General features: G+C 41.5%; 1 protein-coding gene across 12 annotated transcripts in view; it reads right to left on the bottom strand.

The window, feature by feature from the left end:
* The window catches only part of MRTFB (myocardin related transcription factor B), a 210,451-nt gene that overhangs the window by 18,466 nt on the left and 164,390 nt on the right, over positions 1-27,595 (bottom strand). For 9 of the 12 annotated variants that reach the window (XM_072835848.1, XM_072835858.1, XM_072835846.1 and 6 more), the window contains 7 exons: positions 26,906-27,153; positions 21,435-21,567; positions 19,611-20,651; positions 17,796-17,933; positions 14,727-14,885; positions 14,233-14,370; positions 554-614 (listed from right to left, as the gene is read on the bottom strand). In XM_072835848.1, coding sequence (XP_072691949.1) covers positions 554-614; positions 14,233-14,370; positions 14,727-14,885; positions 17,796-17,933; positions 19,611-20,651; positions 21,435-21,567; positions 26,906-27,153 — 1,918 coding nt within the window. The remainder of the gene's footprint in view (positions 1-553; positions 615-14,232; positions 14,371-14,726; positions 14,886-17,795; positions 17,934-19,610; positions 20,652-21,434; positions 21,568-26,905; positions 27,154-27,595) is intronic. The other 3 variants (XM_072835855.1, XM_072835856.1, XM_072835857.1) reach the window with 1 other exon arrangement.

The raw sequence follows: 27,595 nt of genomic DNA, 5'->3' as shown, positions 1-27,595 counted from the left end.
TTTGAAAGGTACATTTGCTGAGGTAGAGATACCCTTGATTGTGTATGGGGTTAATATTCTTTATCACTTTTTAAGGTGATACACTATAAAGTCTAAGATTTTCAATTATACACAGAAAGTATTTTAAAATTGCCTTTAAATTCTCACCAAGTTACTAGAGCTTGTGGGTAACGTGATTATTACAATATTAGTAGTGTGCGGCAGAGTGCTTTTATCCTACCACAATGACCTACATATGGGACAGGTTTTGAAGTTTTTCAATGTGGAATTTAAATTTGGCTCTCCTTTGCTATTTTGAGCTGGTCTGTTGTTTCAGCAGGCATAGATCTATGGATAAATCTAACATTATGTTAATGTAAGCTGAAATAGTGACTGTTTCTCCATTTATAAGTTGTTTTAATGTCCTAACTGAACAGATTTAAAACATAAACTTCATTGGAATTAGAATATGTTTCTCACTACTCAAAGATATGCCATGAGCTCTAAAGGAAAACGTTCATAAATTTGTCATAAGAGGTTACTTGGATGAGGTCTGATGTGATTTGGGACTTACCCCCACTCTTAATTAGGATATCAAAGAGGTCGTCCATCTGCTGACTGTGTGCATTTGAAATCTACAACAAAGGAGAACAGAAATTAGCCTTCTTTCATACAGATGTGGAAGCATTATACAACTGGGAGCTCTAAGCCACCTTACAGAACATCTAGTTCTAATCTATTATTCGATAATTTTGAGAATGCTGAGGTCACTGCAGACATTAAGCCATTTACCCAGTGTGTCAGAGCTGCTTAAGTGGACAGAGCAAGAATGGGGCAGATACCTAGATCAGCTGACCTATACATTTTTCTTACTTTTTACCATGCATTTTGAGAAGTCGCTAATACTTGCTTTTTTTTTTTTTCAATACTTGCTTTTAAAAATACTTTATTCATTTGTGTCCAGGTAAAAATATAAGGTATGTATAAAGGTGATTATACTATATTTTTTTGGCTTCACTGAGTCACGTGACCTCCAATAAACTACCCTTACATGTAAACTCATAATACTGTCAATAAAATCAAGATAGCAAACATATCCATTGCCCTGCAACCTTCCTCAATGGTCTTTTGTAATAGTTCCCTCATTCCCAGGCAACCTAGTGACTGCTTTCTCTGGTCACAGAAAAAGAAAAGTTTACTTTACATTTCTTGGAGCTTTGTATCAATGAACCCCTACAGTATACATATTTTTGGAAATAGAGGAAGCTTCTTTCATTTAACATAATAATTCTGAGATTTAGCCATGTTGTAGAGTACACATCAGGGAAGGTTAGTGCACTTTTTTTTTTTTAAAGATTTAATTAATTAATTAATTAATTATATATATAGAGAGAGGCAGTGACACAGGCAGAAGGATAAACAGGCTCCATGCCGGGAGCCTGATCGCCCCCTGGACCAAAGGCAGGCGCCAAACCGCTGAGCCACCCAGGGATCCCCTAGTGCACTCTTTTTTATTGCCAAGGATGTTTGTGTTGGTTATTGCCATTTTTTGGCTGTTACAAATAAAGTTGCTGTGAACATTTGTGTACAAGTCTCTATATGAGGTAAATGTCAAGGAGGGCACAGTGGAATCATAGGGTAGCAATAGGTTTAACTTTTTAAGAAATGTCTGTTTTGCAAAGCGATCGTATCATTTTACATTTCCACCAGTACCATATGATATTTCCGGTCGCTCTATATTTTCGTCAACACTTGGTATGGTCAGTCATTTTAATTTAAGACACATTTAATAAGGTGTATAGTGGTTTTGCATTGTGGTTTCAATGTGCATTTTCCTAATGACTAATAATGTTGAGCATCTTTTCATGTGCTTGTTTGCCATCTGTATATTTTCTTTTTTATTTTTTTGGGGGGGGGGGGGCTGTTCTAATCTTTTGACTGCTCCAGACTTCTTAGGCATACTGTTTGCATGGTATATCTTTTTCCAATCATTTACTTTTGACCTGTGTCTTTGTATTTTTTTTTGTGTGTGTGTCTTTGTATTTAAAATATGCCTCTTCAAACCAAGAAACAGACTCTTAGCTACAGAGACCAAATTGATGGTTACCAGAAGAGGGGCAGGTGGGGGATGGCTGAAGTAGGTGATGGGGATTAAGGAGTGCACTTGTGATGAGCACTGGGTGATGTATGGAAGTGTTGAATCACTATATTGTACACCTGGAATTTATATTACATTGCATGTTAACTGAAATTTAAATAAAAACAAAAAATAAAAGTTTATATCAAGGAAAAAAGTATGCCTCTTATAGGTGCATACATTAGTTATCTATTATTGTATTACACATTGTACTCCAACAAGTTTAGTGGCTTAAAATGATAAAGAGTTATTCTCTTACAGTTTCTGTGGGTCAGTTTAAATGGGTAGTTCTGGCTTGGGGTCTTTCATGAGGATGTGGTCAAATGTTGACCAGGCTATGGCCATTTCAGGCCTTGCTGGAGAATGTCCATTCTGACAATTTCTGCATTTTAATTGTATTGTTTACTCCACTAGCATGTCCTGCGCAGTCAGCGACAGGGTTAAGAGCTTGGGTTTACCGTGTTATTTGATTTGCCCTGTTGTGGTTTTTGTTCCTCCTACGGTTCTTGTCCTTTTAAAAAAGATATTCATTTGATTTATTTTTGGAAATCTAACTTAATTTATTTTATAAATGCTGTACTTTAGTCGTTACCATAGACATAAAACATACATCCTTAATTTTTCACAGGTTACTTCATGTTGTACTATTGTATATAAACTATAAACCCCTGTAAAGATCGACTTCCTCCATCTTTTATTAGATACTTTATCTCTTCTTTATCTCAAAATATCTTTAGCTCATTTTCATTCTTAAAGGACATTTTTACTTGATAGAGATTTCTGGTTTGACGATCTCTCACTCTCTTTACCTCTCCCTCCTCGCTAAGAATTTTAAAGACATTTCTCCACTGTTTTCTGACTTCAGTAGTTTCTGATGAAAAGTGACTCATAAAACAAACTGTTGTTACCCTGTGTGCATTGTATTGCTTTTCTCTTTATGATTGCAAGATGTGCTCTTTAACTTTGGCTTTTAATTTGACTCTGATATGACCAGGCCTTTTATTTACCCCGTTTGGTGTCACTGAGTGTCTCCAAGTTATAAATTTGTCTTTCAGCACATTTGTGAAAAATTTGACCATTATTTCCTAGAATATTTTACCTGTCTCATTCTCTTCACGGACCCCTATCATACCTATCTTAGACTGATATTAAATAACAAGTCTCTGAGGTTCTGTTCTCTTTAAAAAACAAAATCTTTTGTTATTCAGACTAGATAAATTTTATTGATCTATCTTCAAGTTCACAGACTTTTTACCTTTTTTCACTGTCCTCTCCATTCTAAGACCATCTATATATTTTTTCATTTTAGATATTTTTAATTTTTTTCCATTTCATTAAAAATATTTCTATGTTTGCTATTTTTTTACCCATTATGAATATATTTTCCTTTACATCATTGACAGTTAAAAATAGTTGCTTTAAAATCCTTATCTACAAGTTCTGACATCTGGATTAGCTGGAGTTGGCCTTAGATGATTGCCTTTTACATTTTTTTCCTTATTTGTATATTGTATGTTATAAATGGCTATTATGGATATAAAATTGTGAAGACTCTGTACTGTTATTTTTCTCAGATGAGTGGTTTCTTTTGTCTTAGCAGGCAATTATCTTGGTTGGACTTGACCTTCAAAATATTTTTTGGGCAGAAGTTCCAATCGCAGCTCCCATCTTTTTAGCTCAGCTGCTATGACCACTCAGTGCGTTATGTGGCTTAGGGGTCAGTTAGAGATGTGGGCAGACAGAATTTGGGGATCTCCCCTCTAGTTTTTTCCCTTTTGGGCTGCTCTCAGCTCTCTGACTTCCCAGAGGATAAAGGCTATGGGTTTTTCTACCAATAGCCTCACCACTTAGCCTGACCCCAGAGTAAAAGCAGCAAAAAGAGGTAACTCATGCTATTATCACCCTTCCTCTGAGTGTGACTCCTCACCAGACTGTGACTGCATTTATTCGCTCTTCAATGCCTTCATGTTATTGCTTTTTGTGTTATGACCAGGCTTTACAGCTGTTATCTGTGGAAGACTTACTTCGCCAACAGTGGAACTGGAAGTCTGAGTTTATATAAAGGGATTTGAAAAACCTTAGGTTGCCTGGAGTTTGATGCTTAATGGTGTATAAAGAGTACCAGACACTGATGTAGAGTTCAGCTCCCTCAGTCTATAAACATTAACCAGAGACAGATAAACGGCAGGGATTCCGATCAGCTGTCTAGGTTAAAGTGAGGTAATCATTCTTTGTTGCTGTTACATATATCAAGTGAGTAATACATATTAATCTACACACAAGAACTAGGTTAGGAGGGATGAGTGCTACCTATTAATTTTCTTAAAAATTGCAGTTTAAGCTCTTTGCAATTCACTTCATCTCTGTTCCCCTGAGAAGAGAACAGATGTCACTTCTTAATGCACCAATGGGGAGTCTAGTCCAGCACCATTTGTTTCAAGTCTTTTTGTAAATGTTTACAACTATTTCTGAAATTTGGTTTTTCCCTCACAGATAAGGGCCCCTGCTGAGTATTTAACTGAAGAAACCTTTTACAACCACAAAAGTTATGCTCTTTTGCATGAAGCACATGGCAACTGTTTACTTCCTCAGGGAGGCAGTCCACTCTGAACAACCCTGCACACCCTTTGTGAGTATGCTGCCTGGAACTGAGCAGTTTCTGTGGCTGCTCACTGAGCCAACTGGGTAGGTCAGCGTGACCACTCACTCCCTGGTTGAGGGGACTGGCTTATTTGGTGCTTGCTGCCAAAAGCGTTGACAACTCTTGGTCACGTACAACCTATCAAGCCACACTGAGTCACTCCAGAGAACATGGGAGTAAGGGGCACTAGCACAGTGAGGCTCCCAGTTCTGCTATTTGCTGTGAGTACTAAAGTCTTACTCGGACCTGCTCTATTTTGTCCTCTACTTGCAGTACCCACAGAGTGCTGTGAGGGTCACCTGTTGCATCCTCTGGGAGGCATGGGTTCTTTCTTGAAACTTACCTGGGTGTTAGTTTAGATGGGCAGGGAGACCAAGAGAAAGGTTTAGGGTACGGTGTGACATGGTTATTGTGGTTGGGCACTCACCATAGGCCAGATGCCTTTACAGACAGGAACTCTATTCCCATCTTTTGGAATAGAGAGCAATAGGGAAGGCTCAGAGGACAGGTAAGCACCTTGCATAGAACCACATGGTTACCGGCTATGGATCAGTACATAGTGAAGTCGGGAGGACCTTAGGTCTGTCTCCTTCAGGGTGCATTGGTGCTTGCATGAGCTGGCCCGCTGGAGCAGAGGGTGCTATGGATGACAATGAGATGAAGCAGGAGAAGGCAGGTGTAGGTGCTGGGCAGTCTTAATGGCCAGCCTGGTACAAGGTTAATTTAGTGCCACCCTGACACATGGTGGCTTTAGAAAGTAGGAGGATCCTAAGCTCACCTCGTCCCATGGACACACCTAGATAACAGCCACATCAGAACAACTAAGAAAAATCACCTGAAGCCTGGCACAAAAGATTTTCTACAGTTGACTGTAGAGAGGAGGGTACATGGAACAGAGGAGGAGGGGCAGAGATGAAGTAACGAACCAAACTCCTGGTGAGACTAACCACAAATGAGAGAGATGCCACAAGCATAAAGAAAGGAGAGTAGACCCCACATTAGGCACTCTAGCCATGGGGGAGCCAAACTAGAAAGATTTGAAAACCAATGGGGCTTAACTCTGGGTACTTTGAAAATCAGTGGGCTTAGCTCTTGGAGAACTGGATGGCAACAGGAAACTGAGTCCTCACCCTTAAAGATCCAGCATAACAAACAGCCCCATTGAGATACAGCACAGAAGTTAGTAGTTTGAAAAGTGCCTGAAGCATAAGGGAAGATTTATTTACTAATCTCAGAACATGTGCTGGAGAAGCAGGAATCTTTAAGAGATTTCTGCAAGAGCAAAAGAACTGGTGGGCACCATTCTTCCTCTGCTCAAGTCTAGACATCCAACAGTTGCAGTAAACAGCACAGCTACCATCTACCTTGCTAACACTACACCGTGCTCTGCATTTTCCTGGAGACTCACACTACCCCAAGATGCCCCACTTTAAGCAGCCCTGGCAGGAACCGGCTCCACTCCAAAGTGACTCCTGTCCTGGGCAGAGGAGAAGATAACCGCACACACCAATTCTACTGCGGTCCCAGTCTTCCCCCCTTGGGGAAGACATCTGATTTAACTGCTGGCCCTGCCCACCAATAAAAGACAAGGAAGAGAGTGCCCTGCAGGTTGGTACAGCCACAGCCCTGGCAAATGGGCTGAAGGCAGGGATCTGGTCTGATCCAACTATAAATCCAAGGCAGCCCAGACTGGCCCCTAACAGCAGACAGACCAAACCCTGCCACAATAGGCAAAGTAGGCCAGTGCAACCAACTGGACTGGGGGCAAATGTGGCTCAGCCACAACAGTAGGATGCATGCAACACATGTAACAGACACCTCCTGAAGCAACTACTTCTGGTGAGCAGGGCACAGGGCACTCACTACAGGGCACTACAGCACCTCTTTTTCCTGAGGCCACTGCTTTCAAAAGCAGGAGATGTAGCTGACTTTCCTAGTACATAGAAACAGAGATTTAGACAAAATGAGGAGACAGAGGAATGCTTCCCCAAAGAACCAGAGATGAACTCAATAACTGAAATTAAAAATATACAAGGTGAGGGGAGCACCTAAGTGGCTCAGTTGATTAAGCATCTGCCTTCAGCTCAGGTCATGATCCTGGGGTCCTGGGATTGAGCCCTGCATCAGGCTCCCTGCTCATTGGGGAGTGTGCCTCTTCCTTTCCCCCTCTGCCTGTGCTCTCTTTGTCAAATAGAATCTTTAAAAAAATAGACAAGAGGGAATCAATTCTAGATTAGAGGAAGCAGAAGAATGGATTAGTCAGCTGGAACAGAGTAATGGAAAGCAAATAAGAACAAAATACCACAAAATGAGAGCAGGCTAAGGGAACTCAGCAACACCATTAAGCATGACAATATTCACATTATTGGGAACCCATAAGGAGAAAAGAGGGCACAAAATTTATCTGAAGAAGTAATAGCTAAAAAATTCCTTAATCTGGAGAAGGAAACAGACACACAGGTCTAGAAGGCACAGCAAGCCCCAGAGAGATGAACCCAAGAAGGTCCACACCAAGACACATAGTAATTAAAATGGCCAAAAGTAGTGATAGAGAATTTTGAAAGCACCAAAAGAAAACAGCTATATATAAAAGAAACCCCATATGACTATCAGCTCATTTTTCAGCATAAACCTTGCATGCCAGAAGGGAGTGGTGTAATATAGTCAAAGTGCTAAAAGGAGAAAACCTACAAGAATACTCTACCCAGCAAGGATATCATTCAGAATAGAAGGAGAGAAAAAGGGTTTCCCAAACAAAATGTAAAGGATTTCATCACCACTAAGCCAGCCTTACAAGAAATGTTACAGGGAATTCTTTGGAAAGAAAAGGTCATCATTAGGAGGAAGAAAATTAGAAAAGGAAAAATTTCACAGGTAAATACAAACATAATAAAAGTAGATTAATCATATAAACCCAGAATGAAGGTTAAAGCACACAAGCAGTAAAGTCAATTAAATCAGTCAAGGGAGTCACAAAATAAAAGGATGTAAAGTATGACATGATATATATAAAATGTGCCGGGGAGGAGGGGAGGAGTAAAAATGTAGTGTTTTTAGAATTAGTACAAACATGACTATCAAATTAATATATATTTGCTATACGTATAGCACGTTATCAATCTAATAGTAACCACAAATCAAAAACCAGTAATAGGCAAAAAAAAAAAAAAAAGACAAAGGAATTCAAGTATATCACTCAAGAAAGACATTAAGCTGCAAGGGAAGAGAGCAAGACAGGAAAGGAACAGAGAAGAAATACAAAACTAATCATAAAACAAGTAACAAAATGGAAATAAGTACATACCCATCAATAATTACTTTGAATGTAAATGGACTAAATGTTCCAATCAAAAGACACAGGGTGACTGGCTGGATTAAAAAAAGCAAAATCCATCTATATGCTGCCTACAGGACACTCACTTCAGACCAAAAGACATGCAAATTGAAGGTAAAGGGACGGAAAAACATTTATTATGCAAATGAAAGTGAAAAAGGAAGCTCACATAGCAATACTTAATCTATCAGACAAAACAGACTAAAACAAAGGACACTACATAAGGATAAAGGGAACAATCCAATAAGAAGAAATAACAATTGTAAATAGTTATCCTCACAACATAGGAGCAAATACATAAAGCAACTATTAATAGACATAAAGGAAGAAACTGACAGTGGTATATAATGGTAGGGAACTTTCCACAAGAACTAGAACAAAGAATTCTAAAATTTGTATGGAACCACAAAAGACCTTGACTAGCCAAAGCATCTTGAAAAAGGAGAACAAAGTTGGAGGTATCACAATCCCAGTTTTTAAGATACAAAGCTGTACTAATCAGAACAGTATTGTACTGGCAGAAAAAGAGACACCTAGATCAATGGAACAGAATAGAGAGTCCAGAAATAAACCCATTCTTCTATGGTCAATTAATCTATGACAAAGAAAGCAAGAATATACAATGGAGAAAACACAGTCTCTTCAACAAACGGTGTTAGGAAAACTGTACAATGACATGCAAAAGAATGAAACTGGATGACTTTTTTAACACCATGCACAAAAATAAACTCAAAATGCATTAAGGACCTAAACGTGAGACCTGAAATCATGAAAGTCTTAGAAGAAAACAGGCAATAATTTCTTGAATATCAGCCATAGAAACATTTTTGTATATGTGTCTCTTCTGGCAAGGGTAACAAAAGCAAAATTAAACTCTTGGGGCTACACCAAGATAAAAAGCTTCTGCACAGCAAAGGAAACCATCAACAAAGAGGTAGCCTATGGCATGGGAGGAGATATTTGCAAATGATATATCTGATTAAGAGGCTAATATTCAAAACATATGAGGACCTTATACAATTCAATATCAAAAAACCAAGTAATCCAATTAAAAAATGGGCAGAAGACATGAACAAACATTTCTCCAAAGACATACAGATGGCCAATAGATAATAAAAAGATCCTCAAGATCACTCATGATCAGGACATGCAAATCAAAACCATAAGGAGATATCACCTCACCCCTGTCAGAATGGCTAAAATCAAAAACACAAGATAACAAGTGCTGATGTGGAAAAAAAGGAACCCTTGTGCACTGTTGGTGGGAATATAAACTGGTGATGCCACTGGGGAAAACAGTATGGGGGTTCCTCACGAAATTAAAAACAGAATTACCTTATGATCTGGTAATCACAGTATTGGGTGTTTATGCAAGGAAAACAAAAACATTAATTTGAAAAGAGATATGCACCCTTATGTTTATTGTAGATTATTTACAATAGCCAAACTATGGAAGCAGCCCAAGTGTCCATCAGTAGATGAATGGATAAAGAAGATGGGGTGTGTATACGCAGTGGAATATTACTCCGCCATAAAAAAGAAAGAGCTCTTGCCATCTGCAACAACACTGATGGACAGAGAGGCTATAATGCTCAGTGAAGTAAATCAGCCAGAGAAAGATAAATACCAAATGATTTCACTCATGTGGAATTTAAGAAACAAAACAAAGGAAAAAGACAAGCAAAAACCCAGACACGTAAATAGAGAACTAGTGGTTGCCAGAGGGGAGACAGGAGAAGATGGGTGTAATAGGTGACGGGGATGAAGAGTACACCCAATGTGATGAGCACTGAGAAATGTAAAAAATTACTGAATCACTATATTGTAACCTGAAACTAATCTCACACTGTACATTATTTATACTCGAATAAAAAAAAGAAGAGAAACTTGTATCAAATACATGCCTTGGCCATCATCACATCTATCCTTAACATGACCCATTTCCCCAAGGAGAAGTTAAAAGGAAAACCTTGAGTTTGAGTAAGCAGGAAGTGCAGGTTACATAGTAGCCAAAACTAGGAGTCTTCCCAGTATTTTGATTTAAAGTAGCATTTAAAGGAGAAGCACTGGAAATGGCAGAGTGGGAAGATCCTGAGCTCACTTCCCATGGACACATGAAGTATGTAACTAAATATAGTGAGACTCATTCTGAAAATGACCTGAAGACTAACAGAACATCTCTCTCCCACAGCTAAAGATACAGAGAAGGGAAGGAGGGGCAGGGATGAGGTCAGGAACCAAATCTCCAGCACAGTGATCCCCATCACCCATGAGCGTAGAGGTACTGCATGAGGAGCAAGGGGATCAAGCCTCACAGGGAGCACACCCCATCCTGGGGATCTGCAGTGGGTAGATGAGCTTCCATAACCTCTGGGTTTGAAAATCAGTGGGGCAAAAGACAGAAGGCTAGAGGAACTGAGATTCTGCTCTTAAAGGGCCAGAGCATTTTATCACTTGGCCTGGGACCCAGCAGAGAAGCAGCAGTTTGGAAAGTGTCTGAGTTACATGTGAAAGGGATTTGCTTTTTAGGGCATGTGCTGGAAGAGAAGGATCTCTGGGAAATTTGTATATGAATATAAATACTGGTGGGAGCCAGCTCTGATACTGTCCATCTATCATATTAGCACTGCTTGCCTGGACTCACCAGGTAGACAACTTGCTCTAGAGAAAGGTGGGGCCAGCCCTGTCCACCAGCATACCCAAAGAAGTCTTGGTCTAGTCACAACAGCAGAGTACACACAGGACACCCCTGGAGTGTCTGGTTCTGGTGGGCAGCGGGGATTGAATTACTGGGCCCCCCAGGATGCCTTCTGCACAAGGCCACTACTTTTAAGACCAGGAGATATAGATGGCTGACTTAATACATGGAAACAGAGTCAGACAAAATAAGGAGACAGAAATACATTCCAAATGAAAGAACAACACAAAACCACAGAAAAAGGACTACATGAAACAGAGATAAGCAATCTTCCTGATAAAGAATTCAAAGTAATGGTCATAAAGATGCTCAGTGGATCTGAGAGAAGAGTCAGTGAACTCAGAACTGCAACAAAGAAACAAAATATAAAAAAGAACCAATCAAAGCTGAAGAATAAAATAAATGAACTGAAAAATAAACAAGAGAGAATCAACAGCAGATTAGGGGATGCAGAAGAACAGGTGAGTGATGTGGAAGACAGGGTAGTGGAAATCATCCAAGCTAAACAGCAAAAAGAAAAAAGAAAAAAAAAAAAAGAGGATAGGTTAAGGGACCTCTGGGACAGGTGTACTGACATTCCCATTACAAGGGTCCCTGAAGGAGAAGAGAGAGAAAGGGCCAGAAAAGTTATTTGAAGAAATAATAGCTGAAAAATTCCCTAACCTGAGGAAGGAAATAGGCCTAGGAATCACAGAGAGTTCCAAATAAGAAAAACTCAAGGACATCCACATAATAACTAAGATGTCAAAAATTAAAGATAGACACTTAAAAGCAGCAAAAGAAAGGCAATGGGTTTTGTACATGGGAAGCTGAGGTTTCAGCAGAAACTTTGCCAGAAGGGAGAGGTATAATATATTCCAAGTGGTGAACGGAAAACATTGACAACCAAGACTACTCTACTCAGCAAGACTATCATTCAGAATGGAGGGAAAAAATACAGAGTTGCCCAGGCCAATAAAAGTCAAAGGAGTGCATCATCCCTAAACTGCCTTATAAGAAATGTTAAAGAAACTTCTTTAAGCAGAAAAGGCTATAACTTAGAAGAAAATTATGAAAGGAACAAGTTTCACTGGTTAAAGCAAACATATAGTTAAGGTAGTAGATCAGTCACTTATAAAACTAGTATGAAGTCTGAAAGGCAAAAGTAGTAAAATCAGTTGTATCTAAAATAAAGGATCCACAAAGTAAAAAAAGATCTAAAATATGACATCATATACCTAAAAAAGGGGAGTAAAAATATTGTTACTTTTAGAATGTGTTTGGTTTAAGCTACTATCATACTTTATACACAGGATATCATACATGAGCCTCATGGTAACCACAAACCCAAATCCTGCAATAGATACCCAAAAAGAAAGAGTAAGAGATCCAAGCATACCATTAAAGAAAGTCATCTAATCATAAAGAAAGAAAAAGAACTATGAAAAGAAATACAAGAACAACCAGAAACAATTTTAAAATGGCAATAAGTACATACCTATCACTTTAAATATAAACAGACTTAATGCTCCAATCAAAAGACATAGGGTTACTGAATGCATAAAAAGATAAAAATTCACATTGCCTATAAGAGACTAATTTCAGACTCAAAGACACATAAAGAGTTAAAGTGAATGGATGGAAAAAGCTATTCCATACACATGGAAGCAAAAAAAAAAAAAAAAAGATGATGTAGCAATATTTATAACAGACATGGGGTTACTGGGTGGTGCGCATTAAGGAAGGCACTTGATATAATCAGCACTAGGTGTTATATGCAACTGATGAATCAATTCTATCTCTGAAACTAGTAATACAGTATATGTAGTTAACATATAAGTATAATTTAGTTAAAATTGATTTTATTTATTTATTATTTTAAAAAATATTTTATTTATTTATTCATGAGAGACACACACACAGAGAGAGGCAGGGACACAGACAGAGGGAGAAGCAGGCTCCCTGCAGGGAACCTGATGTGGGACTCGATCCCAGGACCCTGTGATCATGATCTGAGCCGAAGGCAGACGCTCAACCACTGAGTCAACCAGGTGCCCCACTAAATTGAATTTAAATAAAAAAAACAAACAGACAAAACAGACTTTAAAGCAAAAGCTCTAACAAGGGACAAAGAAGGGCACTGCATAATGATAAAGGGATCAGTCCAAAATAAGGATACAACATCTGCAAATATCTATGTACCTAACACAGGAGCCCCTCCCTCCCCCCGCCACACACACAGATAAAGCAAATATTAACAGACTAACAGGAGAAACCAACAGTAACACAGTAATAGTAGAGGACTTTAACATCCCACTTACATCAACGAATAGATCATCCAGGCAGAAAATCAATAAGAAACAGTGGTTCTGAATGACACATCAGACCAGACAGACTTAACAGATACAGATAGAACATTCCATGCCCAAACAGCAAAATACACGTTTCCAAAGAAGACATCCAGATGGCTAACAGACATAGAAAAGATGTTTAATATCACTCATCATTAGGGAAATACAAATCAAAACCACCACAGATACCACCTTGTACCTATCAGGATTGCCTGTATGAAAAAAGCAAGAGATAACAAGTGCTGGCAAGAGTGTGGAGAAAATGGAACCCCTGGTGCACTGCTGGTGGGAATGCAACCTGGTGATGCCAGTGTGGAAAACACTATGGAGGTTCCTCAGAAAATTAAAAATAGGGCTACCCTATGATCCAGTAATCATACTACTGGGTTTTTATTCAAAGAAAGCAAAAAAATTAATTCAAAAAGATATATGCACCCTTATGTTTACTGGAGCATTACTTATGCTAGCCAAGATATGGAAGCAGCCCAAGACGAAAGGATAAAGAAGATGTGAAGATGTGATACACACAGAGGAATATTACTCAACTATAAAAAAGAATATTTTTCCCATTTGTGACCATAGGGATGGACTAAGAGATTATGCTAAGTTAAGTAAATTAGAGAAAGACAAATACCAAATGATTTCACTTATATGTGGAATCTAAAAAACAGAACAAATGAACAAAACAGACTCAAAAATACAAACACACTGGTGGTTGCCAGAGGGGAGATGGGATGCAGGGATGGGTGAAATAAGTGAAAGAGGATTAAAAGGTACAAATGTCCAGTTACAAAATAAATCACAGGGATGTAAGGTACAGTACAGGGGCTAAAGTCAATGACACTATTAACTCTACTAACTACATCTATGTTGGTGAGCATTTCACAATGTATATAAATGTCAAATCACTGTGTTGTACACCTGAAACTAGTATAATATTGTATGTGGACCATACTTCAATGGAAAAAAACAGGATTTAAAGTGCAAACAAGGCCCCTGGCTCCGAAATTTGTGTTTCTGTCACGGCTAGTACATCTTAGACAGAGGGTTCTACATGAGGATGACACCCCAAATGTAAGCCCGTGGTGGACTGCGGCCACTGGCTTCACTTACCTCGGGAAGGGAGGACTGGGCGCTGCGCGTCTGCTTGATGGCCTCCTCATAGCGGGGAGGGTCTTTTGTCTTGGGGACTGGGCTCCCGAACAGGGAGTGCTGGACGACACACTGCTGGGGTGGCGGTGGTGAGGCGGGCTGAGGCAAACAGAGGGAGGTAGACGTCAGCTCTAGCAGCAAGCTTCCCTGAGCCCTGGCCCTGGTGACGTGGGGCTCTGCCCTCAGCACAGGGCAGCCCCATCATGGTATTCGTCAGTTCATGAGCCTTAGGATCTGGGACCTGTATGGCTGGCAAGGGACCATCTTGAGTGGGAAAGGTCATCCTTACTGTGCTAACAGCTAAGCTGCCCCTTAACAACTGTCACCACAGCATTTTGGCTGTTTTGTCCCTCGCATACTGATACTTAGTCCAAGGCGAAAGCGCGGGGCTTTGGAACGCTTTAGGACGGTCGTGAGCTTGCCCAGTCTCTGCAGCCCCGGGCTCGCAGCATTACCTTATTGGAAGTGGCAGGTCCGTTCTGCAGGGATGGAAGTGGTGCATTTCTGGACTGGAGAACGCTGGGGGGCGTCTTATTAACAAAGGGCTGCTGGACCCCTGGAGTGGGTGCTCTCTGATACGGGAGAACTGTATTCGATGCCGAGTTTGTGAAAACCTGTAATGAACCAATATTTTCTATTGTTTGTTTTTCTGCTCTTCCTAGCAGAGAAAACCATATTTTAGGACAGGGGTTGGCAGACTTAAGAGCAACCAAGGGTTCAGTTTAGGGCTTGCAGGCAATGGGGTCTCTGAGGTAATGCTCACCTCTACCCCGCAGCCAAGAAGCAGCCTCAACCATACAGAAATAAATGGATGGCACTTGGTTCCAGGAAAACTTTATCTACAGAGACAGGTGTGGGCTGGACGTGGCCCTCAGGCCAGGGGTTGCAGACCCTGATTTTCCAGTGTCAACCATCCCTTTACTGAGTGGCCTGTCTTTGATGGAGGTGTAGACCGCACCTTCTGGGAAGTCAGCATTTGTTCAGTACGATATTTCTCTTAAGCGATAGCTGAATTTCTCCTGTTCCTCACAGGGTGATCTCATCTACTCTCACAGCTTTAATGTTCACCATTAAGCTAATAATTCCCAAACCCACCTCTCTTTTCCAACCTTGCTAAGTGCTGAAGCCACATTAATAACCCTTCTAAACATAAGTTTGGGACATCTCAAATTTAATATATTCCAAACTAAACTTTCCCCTTTCCTCCTACCACCTCCAGCCTCTGAGGAAAAATAATTCTTTTTATTTAAAATAATTTATTTTTAAAACTTTGGTAAATGGAGCTGTCAGTGTCTTCTGCTTTCTGCCCCCAGTGCCTGCACAGCTTCGGAATGCGTCCTGAATCAGGCCTCTGTTCTCTGCTGTCCCAATCCAGGCCCTTGCTGGTGATCACTGGAAAGCTGGCACAGCCCCCTCACTGGGCCTCCCTCCCCGTCAGCCCTGCCCCACAGACAGAGCCTTGACCCCACACCTGACAGAGCCCCAACACTCCCCGGCTCCTCTGTCCTTAGTGGTGAAAACCTCCTCTCTGGCTGTCATGCAAACCTTCTACTACCTGCCCCCTTTTCTATCCTACCAGAACAGCCACATGTACTGTGGCCACACTCAATTTTCAGGTTTCTTGAAAATGTCTCCAAGTCCTTGTAAGGCTCCATTTAGAATCTGCCCCCTTCTGAGAAGCTCACTCCTGCTCAGTCGGGGTGGTGAGGGTTCCCTCTGGTGGAACGACCAAGGGTTTGTTTAGCCCCCATTATGAGCCAAAGGTTTTTGCAGAAGGAGAAGCAGGCTCCCTGCAGGGAGCCTGATGTGGGACTCGATCCAGGGTCTCCAAGATCACGCCCTGGGCTGAAGGCGGTGCTAAAGCGCTGAGCCAACCGGACTGCCCGCCCCTAGTATTCTAAAGGAGAAAAACTCATGCCTATGTTTGTATAGTAAATATGCGCATATATTTCTTAACCGGGAAAGTTTACGCGCGCGCGTGTCTGTGTGTGTCCCTCCAAACAGTATAGCTGCTCTGGGTGAGGAGTTCTGTAAGTGTACTCCTCTTTGAAAAGGCTGAATTTCCTTGTATTTGGTACAATAATTTTTTCCTTTAAAGTGGAATTACTGATCCCCACTTCTAGTATTTTGAGACTTAGTGAACAAGTTCTTATCCTGTCTACATCCTGTTTTTCTCCCTCCTCTCTCTAAAAAAAAAAAAAAAAAAAAAAAAAAAGGAAACTATCTTGACATTTGAACATTCACTAAGCTTATCATTACATTATGTTATTCTGAGCCTGAAGTAAATAAAATACAGCTCTAATTCCCTGCTCACTGGGTTTCCCAGAGGAGATTCCAGAAGAGAGCACGTGGTGGTGTGACTACTGATGACATAGGCCTTACTTCTGTCTGTTGCCACAGGGCCTTAGCCCTGACGGTTGACACTACTTTGGGCTGTGTCTAATTATTCAAGTTCTTTTTTTTTTTAATTTATTTTTAAATTTTTTATGCAGGACTCAATCCTATTCAAGTTCTTTTATGCTGAAGATTAAAATTCTGGGATGAATAATTCTCAAGGTTTATTTATTTATTTTTATTATTATTTTTAATTCTCAAGGTTTTAAAACAGCAAGACCTGGGGTAATGGGTGACTCAGTCAATTAAGCATCCAACTTTTGATTTCAGCTCAGGTTGTGATCTCAGGGTCGTGAGACCAAGCCCCATGTTTGGCTCCATGCTCAGCAGAGTCTGCTTAAGATTCTCTCTCTCTCTCTCTCCCCCCTTCTGCCCCTCCCCACTCTCTAAAAAAACAAATTAAAAAATAAAAAATATTAAGTCCTATTTTTGAGACCTAAAGAGTTTTCTGGCAAGAAGATGTACACATAGCTCCACCTACTGGATACGAGGGAGGGAATTTTGGTAACTTTTGGGGCTGTCACATCAGAACTTTTTGGTAGGAGCATATGAAGAGGTTCCTGAGCCCTAGACCAACACTGTCATTTTAAAGATGAGGAAAATGACACTCAGAGAATATAAGTGAATTCTGTATAAGGCCAACCACGTAGGAAGTGGGGAACCAGAATAAGCAGACCTGGGCCTTCTGGCTCTTAATCTATAAGATGACAACAAACTCTTATATAAAGATCTTACTGGAGGTAAACCTTTCAGAAAGTATCTTTTTCATCTTCAAGTGTCTCTTCCCAGGGAACAGCATTTTCTTCCCCCACTCCCCAAAATGATTAATTTGAAAAGAAATTTATTTTAAACCCCAGAAAATCCTACATATGAGGATTGAAAACATACTTTTGAAACTTCTACTTGGAAAAGGGGCTTAACTGTTAAGACAAGCTATCTTTCAGTAATAAAGAACTCTCTTCCCCAAATAATTGGGTAATCTGCAGCCAGATGCCATGTGACCTGAGGCCGACCTGAGAGGAGACACATCACACAGAAGAGATGCTTCCCACGAGGAGACTGCTTTTCGGACACTGAAGAGATAACAGTACAAATAAGCAAGAGCCTGTCACCCATTAGCATTCACCAACCTTTCTAACTTGCTGAGGCTGACTGAGCACATGTGGCGTGAAAGTATCTTGTTTCTGAGGTACAGTCTGGGCTAAGCCTGAGGACAGGGTGGCAGTTGCTGTCTGAGGCTGAGTCTGGATTCCTGCTTGTGCTGGAGTCTAGGAAGCAAATCAAAAAATCAATTTAATTATCAAAATCATACTCAGAATCAAGAGTCTGAATGTGGAGACACCTGGCTGGCTCAGTCGGAAGGATGTGCAACTCTTGATCTCAGGGTCGTGAGTTTGAGCCCCATATTGGGTGTAGAGATTACTAAACACACACACACACACACACACACACACACACACATACACACACACATATATATAAATAAAAAAACCTTGGATATGGAATAACTGGTCATGTGGGGATTGTATCTGAAATGGAATAAAATATTTACAGATACATACTTCAATTCATCAACACATAGATTTAAGCCTTAATTCTAAACCAGAGAGTGACACACAGGACCAGTTATTTTCATGTTCTTATTTCTTCAGTGGTTATGATTTCATTTGAAAATTTTGAGAAAAGAGAAAACTGAAATAAAGGCCTGCAGTGGCTCTCCACATACTAGGTCAGGGGTTGTAATAATTGTAATAGCAGCGAAGAAATCTGTGAGGCCCAAACTCCTACTTTGAAGTTACAGGATGTGCTCCCTCTGGGGGCAGTCAGCCACGTGCTGGAGCACACACAGGCCCAGGATAAAACCCAGTTCTTGATCTGACAACATCAACTTTACTGGAACATTTGGTTGGAAAACAAAGGTCGAGAAGATCTATCTTACAGAGTAGAGTAGACTTTCGATTTCACAGACACTGTAAAGGTTCAATAGGGGAATCAGAATTTCTGCACATGCGAAGGGCCTTCAGGTCATGCTTCCTAACCCCAGGGGAATAGGATCACTCCTTTCTGCCATTAAGAGTGTCCGGGGCATCAAAGTTGAGGAACACTGCCACAAACAGTTTCTGTTTACTGGGGCCCTCACACTTTGCTGAAACCTATCAAAATGCATTCCATAAAATAACTTAAGGTCAATATACAGGTTATGGAGGCATTAAAGGAGATTTCATGCCTACCAGAGTTTCATCACCTGTCTTGGCAACATCCTCACTCCTAGGGTTGTGGACACATTTCCCTTAGCTGCCCAATGTGCCTTTGGCATCTTCACCTCACTGGTGTCTTTCAAGAATTACATTTAGGAGGCACCATACAGGAGTGGGTGTAAAAGTGAAAACTCTGCAGTCAGAATTACCCAGCTTGTGGCCCCAGTTTCCCTATCTCAGTATGGATGTTATCACTTAGATCTTCTGGGAGAAGGGACGGCTAAAGGGAGTAAGCCAGTTAAAGTACATGGATGGGATGCCTGGCTGGTTCAGTCAGGAGCATGCGACTCTTGATCTTGGGATCATGAATTCAAGCCCACACTGGGTATAGAGATTACGTAAATAAATTAAGAAATTAAAAAAAAAAACAAAATACTTGATGCTGTGACTTGCACACAAAAAGTACACGGTGACACTGACCTTTTTCATGATCCTGTAACTGGTATTTAAAAATGTTTGCATGTGTGATACTGTGTTCACTAAAGATAAAAGGTATGGAAAGTAGAAAGCACCCCTGTCTTTACCATCAAAAAATGGCCAGCTAGGAACATTTCTGAATTCTATCCTACGCCCCGCACACATCTGCCACTCTGAAGCCCGGTGTGGATGCATTCGTGAGGAAGCATTAGGCAAGTCTCAGCTCTCAGCAGGCTGTAAGGCAAAGGAGTTAGAAGACACACTTCACACCTGGAGTTTGAGGCTGCCTACAGGGAGCTGCACTGAGGTGACGCCGGAGCCCTGGATGGACAGTGGCAGCAGCAGCTGAGCAGTTTGTGTGGTCAGTAAAGCCTGAGGCGGAGTGACAACGGTAGGCGGCGGCTGTCCCTGGGAACTCACGTAAAACTGCGGGACGATGCTCTGCTGCTCCGCCTGGGCCCCAGGGACCTCCTGCTTGATCACCACAGCCTTTTTGGCAACAAGGGTCTGGCCCCCTGTTGAGATGGGCGGGCCTACAGAATGGCTGGCTCCTGGGCCAGGCTGCCTGGAGCTGGAGCAGTCGCTGAGTGAGGTCTCATCCTTGACGGAGGAACCAACGCTGCCATGTTTCTGATCTGACTTGGTGGCGGAAGAGGCTGGGGTGCCGGCCTGGGGTTCTAGGGGTGGCGGCGGTGGCGGCTGCCTCTGCCCTCGCTTTTCAACTTCAAGCTGCATTTTCAGAACTTCCACAAGCTTCTGCTCTTGTTCCAGTTTCCTCTTGAGCTCCTCGATCTGCTTCTCCTTCTCCTGGAGCTTGCGGTCCTTCTCAGCTGCGTCCAGTTCCAGACTTGACAGCGTGCTGCTGGTGGGGCTTGGGCTGTCTTCACTGCCCGTCACTCTCAGCGGGGACGAGCACAGGAACTGTGCTGGAGACATCATGGTCATAATTTCAGTGAAAGTGTCTGCCATGTTTGTGTCCTCAGTACCGAGGCTGGACTGTTCAGAGGGGGATGGTGAGATGGGCAGAGGGGAATTGACGTTCTCAATGTTGCTGGTGCCAGTGGGTGGCAATTCGGCCTTGAAAGAGGAGCCCGAGCTTGTCACAGAGTTGTGTAGTGTTGTTACCGGCAATGCCACGGTGACTTCTGGGTTATTGGTGACGATAGCAGATGCTGGCACAGCCAGGACACTGCCGGCAGCAACGCCACTACTGTTTATTTCCTGGTAGGGTTTCAGGCGTTCGATGAGGTCTGGTTTGGTGCCCGACACTGGAAGACCCCTTAACTTCAGTTCTGTCTTCAGTTCTGATACCTGGAAGTACAAACAAGTCACATCTCTTCTGGCATTGCAACTTCTGACAAATCTATGGGACACTTAGCCTACCTCCGTCAGCTCCCTATTACCACACACAGGCAAGTGGACAGTTTTTCTCCCTAACCCACGTAGACACGCACGGCTACAGACCCTGAGCACTACAAAGGCCAGTGATAAAACAAGGGCTTTTACAGGGTAATTCCTGTTATGTCTAAGGATTTAAAACCAGCAATCATGATGATAATCGGTACATTCACTGAGTTTACCATGTGCCAGACACTGCTGGAAATGCTTTATTCTTTTAATTGACCTTCAAGGTAGGTGTGGGTATTATTATTAGTATTTTTATTCCTATTTCACAGAGGAGACGGGGGCAGAGAGAGGTTGACTCATTGTGGTTTGAGCCACCATGGATAACCGAAGGCTGCGCTGGTGTGGAAACCCACACACAGGCTGGCCTTGGAGATCAGATACTTGACTGTTACATTTTCCTGCTTCTCCCACACTTGGCAATGAGCAGGGAGGAAAAAAATCTGCCTCTATAGTCAGAACTGGTTTGATGCCTACACATGCTATATGTTCAAGGAATGAGAATCATTATTGGACATTTTGAAAGAAATTTAATGGACATAAACAGAAGGTACCTCCGTAGAGGTTATCTAATGTTGGTAAAGTTAAAAATCTACTGAAAGCTTACCTACTCATTACTAGACAAATGTGGCAAATCATTTACATTTCTGTGGTACCTGTGGGTGAGTAAACTCTACTTGGAATTATCACCTTTAAGTCATCCAAGCTAGAAGGCAGAGGTCCTGGTTTCCTCACAGGAGCAGATGTATTCTGTCTTGGTGTGTTCGGTGTGGTATTGTTCAGAGCTGAATTCCCAGTGTTGCTATTTTTGTCGTTGAGTGGCCTTCAAAAGAACAAGAAAGTGAGAGTTTATAATGAAATAATTTCTGAATTTGACGTTGTTTCTGCTAACAGTTTGACTGTTAACCCATGAAGAGAAGAAATGCCACCACGGTCAGGGATTGGAAGACTCAGTATTATGAAGATTGCAATCAAATAAGATCTCAGTAAAAAAAATCCCTGCGAGTTTTGTTTATCTGCCTCCTTGGTAGGAATTTTGAAGGTGATTCTCAGTTTTATATGGAAATACAAAGAACCAACAAGGGTGAGAAGCAAAGCAAAGCAAACAAGGCTGGAAGAGTCATACCACCAGATATCAAAATTCATTACAAAGTCAGTTACTAAGATTGTGTGCTAGTACAAGGGCAGAACAACAAATGGAAGAAAACAGAAAACCCAGAAACAGACCCTCACAGAGATAGCTTCTTGAGTTATCACAAGGGAAAGGAAAAAGTAGGAAAAGGGTGGTCCTTACAATAAATGGTGCTTGGCCACACTGGATATTCATACAGGAAAAAAATAGGGCCCTTGACTGACCCCTACCTCACACCATCTCAAAAGCTTAAATGTGAATTATGAAAACAATAAAGCTTAGAAAGCTTAGGATAGTATCTTCATGTCCCTTGGGTAGGCAAAGATTTCTTAAACAGTACACAAAACGCACTAAGATGGACACCTTTAAGAGTGAAGTCAAGCCACAGGAGAAGATACTTATAATACGTATTTCTGACAAGGCCTCATATCTAGAATATACAAAAAAGCCTTACAAATCAGTAAGAAGAAGACAAAACCCAATGGGACAATGGGAAAATCCTGAGCAAGCCTATCACAAGAAAGTATATCCACTTGATCAATAAACATGTGAACAAGTACTTAGCCTCAATAGATATGAGGAAAACGAAGAAAAGCACAACAAAATAGCACTGTATACTCAGCAGAACTGCAGTATGATGAATAAGACTGTGGATATCAAGTACCCAGGCATCCAAAGCTCTCAATCACAAGGGGAAGTATGAGTTGGCATGACCACTTTGGAGAACTGTTTTAGGCTAACTACTAAAGAAAACTTTCACCTATCTTTTGATCCAGTGGCATTCCTAGAAAGACACATGACAAAGATATACATATGTGAATCAAGAGACACAGGTGAGAATGTTTATTAGGGCAGTATTCATACTAGCCCCAACTGAAAACAACCCAACTCTCCACCAAGATGATGATGGGTGGATCAATTACAGAACACCAAACAGGAGTAAAAATTCACTGCTACTATCTGTACCAGTAAAGATGCACCTCACAAACACAATGTTGAGCAAAAGAAGCCAAACATGTATGCATACTGTAAGATTGCCTTTATATACTGTTCAAAAGCAGGCAAAACTAATCTATGGGATAGAAGTCAGGTAGTCACTGAGAGGGGAAGCAAGGGGGCTTTTTGGAGGTACTGATGATGTTCTATTTCTTGATTTAGGTGGTGGTTATAGAGTTATGTTTACTTTGGCATCAATTTGTGATCATAATCAAGTTATGATTTATGGGCTTCTCCATAACCTATATGTCATTTAAAAAGGTTCTTAAGGGATCCGTGGGTGGCTCAGCGGTTTGGCGCCTGCCTTTGGCCCAGGGTGTGATCCCGGAGTCCTGGGATTGAGTCCCAGGTTGGACTCCCGGCATGGAGCCTGCTTCTCCCTCTGCCTGTGTCTCTGCCTCTCTCTTTCTCTATGTGTATCATGAATAAATAAAATCTTTAAAAATAAAATAAAATAAAAATGTTCTTTAAAAAATGTTGGTGAATTTGTTGTACTGTATTACTCATTTCCCTAAACTCCTTTCCATATCAAAACCAGATCCCTAACTTCTTGCCTCTATGATACTCTTGGTAACAATGGCATTTCCTCTTCTGGGTGGCTGATCTCTATTAGAGCAAGGTCCACCTGACGGTTGATACTGTAGAGCCAATTCCATCAGAGCACCAGGCTTTATTGTTATATAAACCTTGGTGCTGAAGCGAGGAGACTTTGAATTCCTAACGGAATTCAAACAGGAACAAATTCCTAACGGAAACAGGAACCTGAGCCGATGTTGCTTATGGGGAGAGGTCCCCAGTTAGATGAGCTTTGTCAAGTGAGTTTTCAGAAGATCATGTTTGAAGCCATTTCCGGCCCTGATAACAGCTAACTCTTGACGTCCATTTTGGGCACTTTTAAAATCTGCCTAAATTTTGTGGCAGTTAAATACTTTAAGTATTTGAGATACTTGAAGTTTGGATGGAATGACATATGTCTTATGTATCATTTTTTTCCTTTCTAAAAATTCAGTTTTAAAATCTTACATTAGAATTATGAAAACACTTAATGTAAGTCAGTATTTTTCAACCTTATTTTCATTACTTTCCCTACAAGGAGCTTTTTTAGATTTTTTTTTTTTCCTCACCAACCTCCCAGGGAAATTTTAATACCACAGATGTACTGCATAATTACCTATGTACTACATGTGTGTCTGTGCTTAAATAAAAAGTGCAAGATTCCTCCCAACCAACTTTGGCTCTCTTGTGAACAATATTATCTCCCTGAGAAGGCACAATGTAAATTTATTATTCTATTCATACAGTATTTTTGGTTGAGATTCTACAATATCCTACTTGTTACTATGATTAACAGTTCAGTGTTTACTTCAGCCTTTGAAATAACAAGTTGATCTGTTTCCTCCCCAAATTGATGGAGAAAGAAAAGGTGGTGTGTGTGGGGGACCTTGATGAATGTGATGACAGAAACACAAGTTCAGAAATACAAAGGAACCTTCCAGGGCCCTCCAGCAGGGTGTGGCCACGCTGTGACCACAGCCCCGTCTCCTACGGTTGCTGCTCTTCCCAAGGTGGCAGGATTCTTGTGTTATCAAGTAGAATCCCACTGCCGGGGGTGCTACGAGACTACAGGACCTCCACATTGTTTCCTCTTCCAGAATTTTGGTTAGAAGAAACGCTGTATTAGAAAATAATGTCTCCACTTTCAGGACGTGGACATTAAACACAAGTGATGCTCAGTCTTTGTGTGGTGAACTAATACACGACAATAAGCTACCTTTCCTCCTTGTTCTTTTCATGTGATGCTTTCCTTGGGTGGGTGGCATGGCTGCTGCATTATTGGGAATGTTTATGGAGGAGAGGGGGACTGTAGTCTTAGTGGAAAGAGAAGGTACTCTTAGAGACCAGCTACCCAACACCTCAGATATCCTCCTCCCATCTACAGACCTGCCCCAACAGTCCATTTCTTTCATTATCGAAAAGACTATTTCACAGATAGCACACACACAAAAATCCTTTTATGGGATTTTCAGTTTAACAGGTTTTCTTGCCTGGAGTAGGGTCAGTAATTTCAGCTCTTCCTGGAGTTACTGGAGGAGGAGGAGGACAATGTCATGTGTTGAGTGTGCTGCTCGATATATCGTAAGGAGTACACGGATGGGAGCCAGGGTTCGCGCTCGCATCCCTGCTGCCTGCGCTGCTCAGAGCATCATAAGGAGCACACAGATGGGAGCGAGGGTTCGAGCTCGCATCCCTGGTGCCTGCTGCCTGAGGGCAGAGGCAGGGGAGGATGCCTCCCTCAGGCCCAGACAAAGCTGTAAAGCGGCGGCAGTTTGCCTCTGATACTTTTCCAATTCTCTTTGGTCTTCCCTGGTTCCCTTCCAATGTCAACATCTCACTCAGGCCTGCTTGCTCTTAAAATAATAACATGCAACACAAATTCTTTCTTCATCACTGTGCCCCGATGTTTTAGATTTAAGTACTTCACAGTAAGGTCTGAATGACTAATAGGTCTAATCTTCTTCGAGATATCAGGGTCTTAAGAGAAAAAAGTGGAATTGATAATTGTTAGCATATGAGAAGAAGTTTCTTAACAGAGGGGCTTTTTAGTGGGTCTTACTCCTTTTCTATTCCTAGAAAATAGGGCTCCCTAGGGAGGAATGCTTAAGCATATGTGTAGAAAGCAGGAGTCAAGTTTCTACAGATTATAAATTGGGTGGCTTGGTCACCAAAAATATTTTTTATTTTAATGAAATTTTGCATCTTTTTTTAAGAGTTTGAGTTGAATGCAAATATCCCTTTCTGCTAAAAACTGAGGGAAATGAAGGACAAGTCTGCATTTTTATGTTATGCTTCCAGAAAATGCATACTAAGGATGGCTATCTCAAAATTTCCTTTAGCACATCACTAAAATTTGCTATGGATGCCTTGCTATAGATTCAGTCTTGGAAGCTGTTGGAATTCACTTCCTTCTGTCCCTCCCAACTGGACTCAGACTCAGGAAACATGTTCCCTCTCCACAGTTGTTGGTCGCCGAGACCTTAGTTGTCTTTGAAAAATCTCTCATCTGTTCCTTCCTTTCCGTTATCAACACCCTTTCATCTTCTCACATCTACTTTGTTCTGAAAATTGTCTTTCCTGTTTCCAGACTCCCCTTCATTACCAGCAGCAAACATTTCTTTCTCGTGCTTTGATTTCACCACAACAGCCTTCTGAATCACCTACCACATCAAGATTCAAGGCTGCTCATCTGCAAGCTCCTCCAGACAGTGGTTCTACTCACTTTTGTCTTCTACTTTTCTCAAAAGCTAATCACATTCTTTATTCGGGCTATTTTTCTCATCATCCAACAAATAGTCATCGCCCACTCCTTCCTCTGTCCTTGCACCAGGATCATTCTCCTATGTTTGAAAGGGCCCTTCCCTTCTTTCAGGCTCTTTCCCATATAAATATCCCACTTTTTCATAAAGCTTTCCTTGACCACTCCAGCTTCTAAACTTGTCTGCCTGTTTTTTTTTTTTAATTAATTAATTTTTTTGAAGATTTATTTATTCATGAGAGACACAGAGAGAGGCAGAGACACAGGCAGAGGGAGAAGCAGGCTCCATGCAGAGAGCCCGATGTGGGACTTGATCTGGGGACTCCAGGATCACACCCTGGGCTGAAGGTGGCGCTAAACCGCTGAGCGGGTTAAACAGGGACCCAGGGATCCCTTTTTTGTTTTTTTTTTTTTTTAAACTGTTTATAACAGGCTGCACACTTTTTATGCTTTTCTCATAGCACCTGATGCTATCTGGGTGAATAATATGCAAATCTTCCCTGGGGAGTAATTGTGAAAAGTCACTTCTAACTTGAAAGGTCCGGAATGTATTTCTGAGGACAGAAACTGGACCAGAACGCAGGCTGTTTTCACTGGGACCCAGGTAGTCCCCTGTATGCTACACTTTGATGACACTCAACACCAATAAATCACAACATCCAACCTTTAGACACCAGTGGTCCTCATCAGAAGACCACGGTACAAGCCCCCAGCCCGTACTTAAGTGGTGCCGGCAGGATGGTCTGGTAGTTGTAATGCTGCTGCTGCTGGCTCAGGATCTGGAGCTGTAGAAACAACTGCTGCTGCTGGAGCAGGCGGGCGTAGTTGGAGTCCATCTGCGGCTCGCTCTTCTCACCTTTCTGGTCGGGAGGAATGTACTGGTGGTACTTTAGCTTCTTAACGCGGGGCTTGGGCTCTTTGCACTTTTTGCTGCGGTGTTTGTCATTAGGATTCTTGGGATGGCTTTGCTATTTTTGAGAAAGAGAAGAACATTTTAAGGGATGCCATCACAAGCGGCCTATGTCACTGGGTGCCCAAATGATCTGAAATACAGAGGTGGTGCACCCCAGAACCTGGGGCGGCTGCTTGGGAAAGTGACAGTATTAAATACATTTCCAGAGCCAGAGAAGTGTGTACGCTTCCTCTGACCAAGATGTCTGGCTCCTAAGAACTGACCTTCTCCTGCTGCTTTGTTCCCTCAGAGCCAGAGAACAATATTCAGCTCAGCATTATCTATTGGGTTTCAACAAGCAGTCACTTGAGGTGTCACATGTAGACACACTTCTAATGGAATAGAACAGACTATAAAGTTACGTATTCTTTTTTTTAAGCCTTTTTTTAGAGGGGGGTGGGGAGGGGCAGAGAGAGAGAGATGGAGAGAGAGAATCTTAAGAAGGCTCCATGCCCACT

Source organism: Canis lupus, chromosome 8, assembly GCF_048164855.1.
Source record: "Canis lupus baileyi chromosome 8, mCanLup2.hap1, whole genome shotgun sequence".
Lineage (NCBI taxonomy): Eukaryota > Metazoa > Chordata > Mammalia > Carnivora > Canidae > Canis > Canis lupus.
Note: the sequence above shows the minus strand (reverse complement) of the source record. Positions and strands in the feature narration are given on the sequence as shown.